The sequence below is a fragment of the Akebia trifoliata genome, chromosome 6, assembly GCF_017979445.1.
Source record: "Akebia trifoliata isolate Shusen 1 chromosome 6, ASM1797944v1, whole genome shotgun sequence".
Classification (NCBI taxonomy): domain Eukaryota; kingdom Viridiplantae; phylum Streptophyta; class Magnoliopsida; order Ranunculales; family Lardizabalaceae; genus Akebia; species Akebia trifoliata.
The window spans coordinates 13,594,944-13,600,032 of record NC_141380.1 but is presented as its reverse complement, the minus strand read 5'-3'; the positions used below and the strand labels follow the sequence as shown (position 1 = coordinate 13,600,032).

General features: G+C 32.6%; 1 protein-coding gene across 1 annotated transcript; it reads left to right on the top strand.

The window, feature by feature from the left end:
- The first annotated feature begins 2,096 nt into the window (after positions 1-2,096).
- On the top strand, positions 2,097-3,720 carry LOC147400279 (mitochondrial outer membrane protein porin of 34 kDa-like). Its single transcript, XM_086444551.1, has 3 exons — positions 2,097-2,155; positions 2,496-2,613; positions 3,508-3,720. The coding sequence occupies exons 1-3, from the start codon at positions 2,097-2,099 to the stop codon at positions 3,718-3,720; spliced, it is 390 nt and encodes a 129-aa protein (XP_086300677.1).
- The last annotated feature ends 1,369 nt before the right edge of the window (positions 3,721-5,089 follow it).

The following is a 5,089-nucleotide window of genomic DNA, read 5'->3' as shown; positions in this document are numbered from 1 at the left end:
ATTTTTTTTATAATAATAGTTCATTTAAAATGAAATTACTATGTTATTTGATGAATATATTGATTTTAATTATCTGAGAAATTGTTGGTTAGATATATTGTGTAGAAAATCATCCAAGCAGGTGATCCAACAGACAGAGGGGAGAAATAACCTCTCAAATTCAGTCTCAGATGCATCATCTAGTATATCTAAACCATCTATGAGAGGTGAAAATGGGAGCAGTAATACAGGTATGATATGTTTTATTAAGATATTTTAAATACCTTGTAGTATCATTAATACAATGTTTGTCTAAATAAGTTTTCATTGACATATTTTTTTTATTATCATTTTTTAACTTTTTAAACAACTTCTAGCAGTACTAGGAGGAAAGGGCCTATGCGAGGCGTAGGAAATTTTGGGCAAAAAATAGGGCAGAAGATGTTAGTGGATTGGAATGTTTATTGTTAGCCAATAGGAAATAATGCTAGTCATTTTACACATTTCCTAGGGTACATTGTGAGGTACTTTGGTCATGCCCTATTGCAATTCAAGTCATGAACTAAGATTCCAGAACATGCGAAGGATTCCTTGTGGCAAGAAGTTTAGGTAAATATAAATTAGTTTATATTTTAGGTATTATTTCACGTTTGCCTTAATAATATGATATATGCTTATTATTCTTCTTATAATATTTATTTTTTAGAGATTTGTCGAGATTGATGTTGATAAAAGAGACTGGGTAATGCTATCCATGTCAATGAAATATAAAGATTGGAAGAATGACTTAAAATAGAAGTACCTACAATTCAATACGGATGAGGAAAGATTGTTCAATATTCCTAACGACATCTCAGAAGCCGATTAGACCTGGCTCGTCCACTATTGGAGTACTCGTGAAGCTCAGGTATAAATTATTAAGAACTTGTTAATTAACAACCCTTTAAAATGAATGATATTATTATAACTTTATGAAATTTGTGTAGGTTGTATCCAAGAGGAACGGTGAGAATAGAAAAAATCAAGTAATCAAACATGTTGGGGGGACAAAAAGTTGTACTCAATATCGTCATGAATTGGTGCGTATATAATATCTGTCATTTTGATTATATCACTATCTTCTAATATTCAATGTGATTTATGACATATATTTAATATGATTATGTTTGTGTTACTAAAGGGTGAGGGTAGAGAATCGGGTAATTTACCTACTCGAGCTGAAGTCTTTAGGAAAACCCATACTAAAAAAAATGGGTCAACATCTGATCCTAAGTCGGTTGAGCTTATGGTATGTGATCTTTAATAAATTTTAATATAATGCCAAATAAATAAAATTGAATAAGTTCATACCAATTAGTTCATTTTTGTTGTATAGACTAAAATGAAAATGGATTATGAAAAAAATGGTAGATTAGATTCTACGCCTATAGGCAAGAAGATATTCACTAATGCGTTTGGACCAGATGGGCATGGTCGAGTACATACTCATGATCTAGGCCCGACACCGAAATCAGTTTTTGGCTCTTCTTCTCACTCATCTTATACTAGTTATACCGAGATGTACTCTCAGTTGATCAATCTACAATAAACGTTAGAGGAAAGTAATCGAGAACATGAGGAGAGGTTTGTTGAGATGCAGAGTCAAATTCAGAGTCAGGTGTAGGAGCAAATAGCGCAGTACTTCCGCACCATGTTTCCAAATGGCCATCCTCCTAGCCAAGGATTATGAGACTTTTTCTATATGCTTGTTTGTTTTTCCTATGACATTTAACTTTTTTGTTTATTATCTTCATACAATACTTATACTATATTAGGTAACTCTGCATGTAATAGGTAAAATCTTTTTAACTCTGCATGTATTAAGTAAAACCTTTTTAACTCTACATATATTAGGTAAAACCTTTTTAACTCCTCTAATGTAAAATTAACGTTTTACATTGCCGGTCCCAAGCTCGGATAAAGGAGGAGGGAGAAGGTTTGCCATGGATTTATCACTGTGAGTTTATTTGCTACAGATTTTAAACTCATTAAAATGTATTTTATGTCCTTTTTGTATTTTTTTCCCATCTTATTGTACTTATCTGAAATTGGTAGCTTTCTCTACCAGACCATAAAGAATGGCAGAAGGCGAGGATATTCAGCTTCTTGTATATGATAGTGGAAATGAATGGTTAAGGTAACTAATCCATGACATTTAACTTTTCTAATTTATATATATATACTATATATATATATATTATATATATATATATATATATATATATATATATATATATATATATATCTTTGTGTAGAGTACCACAACATCTGAAACAATAGTCTGAACTTCTGAACCCGAATCCACTAGATATAGAGTTAAATCATTAACCAAGTTTTGATTTTTTGTTTTAATGAGTTTGAAGTTACATGGTTGAATTGCTACTCCAATTTAGATTTTCTTATAGTCATCATGTGTTTATTTGCTAAGTTTCGTTCTTTCTGTGAGACGCTGAATGTGTTGTTCTTTTTTTCTCCAGAAAGGTCTCGGATGAATCTCAAAGTTCTGTGGGGGCAATTGCCCCCACAAGCTCCTTACTAACTCCGCCCCTATTGCCAATAGTGCTTACTAAAAAGACTGCAATGTTGATGGGATACGTGTGTGAAGGTTATTGGGAAGATATTGGTACGCTTGAGTCTTGAGGCATGGGATACTTGTGTGAAGGTTATTGTGAAGATATTAGTACTCTTAAGGCATTCTATAATGTAGATTTTGGAATCAATTGCCAAGCACTTGACACTAGATTTTCAGGTACCCTTCTGTAATCAGCTTTTTTTTCTTCTCATGTCTACATTTAATAGATTTTATAATTTTGACATCATAGTTGAAAATAAAGTTTGAAATTGAAAATCAATTATTTGTTTTCCATAGTAGTCTAACATCCCCACACGATTTTTTAGAGTCTGCAATGGTTCTAATACCAATGTTTGCTGAGGAGTTCTATAGTTTGATTCCATTTCATTTACTATGTGGAGGTGTGTATCGATTTTAATTGCAGGAAATACAATAATTTGGTGCAAACGCAGCAGCAAGGCTTATTGATGCAAGGAATCTTTGTTATATCAATTTTTTATGATACATATTCATTGCAAAAGGTTATCATGCACCATCTTCTTATTGTCCTTATTGTTTTCTGCCAATTTTCAAAAGTTTCAATAGAATTTTCCAATTAAGGTTTAAAATCTTGGATCTGATCAACATCTTGGCAAAGCTTGAGATGAAATGTAGAATTGGTTATAATTTTATAGTTGTATGCTGAACTAGTTGTTGAATAGCATGTGTCCTGTGATATAATATAAAGATGTATTATATATATCTTGGCATTTAGATTGCATAGGCACACTTTTTTTTTTGTAATTATTACAAAATGTGTCCCTTAACAGTGCTGATCACATTCCATGGAAGAATAGTGTAGCACTCACAGTGGAATAACCCAAGTAATTTTTAGGTGTTGTGGTTTAGTTTTGAATTTTTGGTGGCTGTGGTGACAGGTGGAGCTGCAGTACAAGCACGACTATGCAGGGATTAGTACAAGTATCAGGTTTACTACAAACCCCATTGTTAATTTTTCAGGAGTTGTAGGAACTGATGTCGTTGCCATTGGAGCTGATCTATTCTTTGACACTGCTACTAGGAACCTCACCAAATGCAATGTTGGATTAAGCTTCACCCACTGTGACCTTATTGCTGCCTTGACTCTATGAGTAGTTTTCTTTCATAAAAAAACCTTTTTTAATTATACATTCATATACTATTATACATCTCTCAGTTTGAAAATATTGACTTTTCCAGATGACTGGTCATAGTTCTACATTACCCATAATTAGGTAGTTGAGTGGTGGATCCTTTTCTGCACCATCATCAATGTTTAGGTCAACTATCTCCCTTTTGAGTTGTTCAATATTCTGTTGACTTGTAGTTTTATTGATCATTTGCGTTCTTATGCGTGAAAAGTAATGTCTATTGATCATCTATTTCATGCGTCAATGTTGGCATCATCTGTGACTAATCTCTTATTCCAAAATAAATTTAAAAAAATACAATTAAAGATAACTGAGAGCATCATTTGATGGTTCGTTTTATATGATAAGCTGGATGCACGAATGGTGGATGATGTTTATTGTTGATTAGAAATTGAATGAGAATTCCAAAATTTTTTTAATTTGGGGGCTCTATGATTAGAGAAGGAAAGGGAAAGAGATAAAAGGATTTTCAATAAGGAGATACTTTATACAATAGAAATTATTGAAGAAAAAAAATGAAAAAGAAAAGAGATAGACCGTCAAGATTAAAACTTTTATTTTCCTGGTCTTCTATCACCTGGGCTACAAGTTTAGGGACTGTTGTTTTGATGATTTCATTTCCAGATGGAATTGCCTAGTTAGGGTGTAGGTTTTCATTATCATGGTAACTCTAATATGCTTTTTTATTTTATTTTTTATTATGTATCGGGAGTTCATTTATAATCACTCTGTTTCTATTATGTGTTGATCACTTTTTGTGTGTATGTGCATAACTAATAACAAACTTGGTTATGCCACTCAACTTTGTCCTGCTAATAGTCTCCTCCTTGTGTAATTCAACAGAAAGATGGGAGAGGTCTCTGCGGGAATCTAATGAATAGTAGTCATGTTTATTGTTTTATTGTGCTTTCTTGGCTTGTAACATTGCAAAGGTATCCGTGGGGATCTGATGAACAACAACCACATTTATTGTTTTATTGTGCTTTCTTGGCTTGTAACAGCTGCTTCCGGACTTCAATTTGGAAAGAGAGAAATTAGAGGACAAGCACAAATTGATCCGAGTAGAGCTGGAAAATGTCTCTTCCTAACTTTTGTAGATTGAGCCTAGATCCCATGCGATGTACTGTTTTTATATATAGAACGGTGTCAACATGACACAATATGATTAAGAAATGAATATATTGGACTGTGTGAACATGATTAAGAAATGAACATATTGGATTATGCGAACGACTTGATTAAGAGTCCAAATTGTTTTAAATGCCAATAAAAGCGTGTCATGTATTTTATAAGAACGAGACAGTAGATTAGATGTCTTTATGAAAATTCT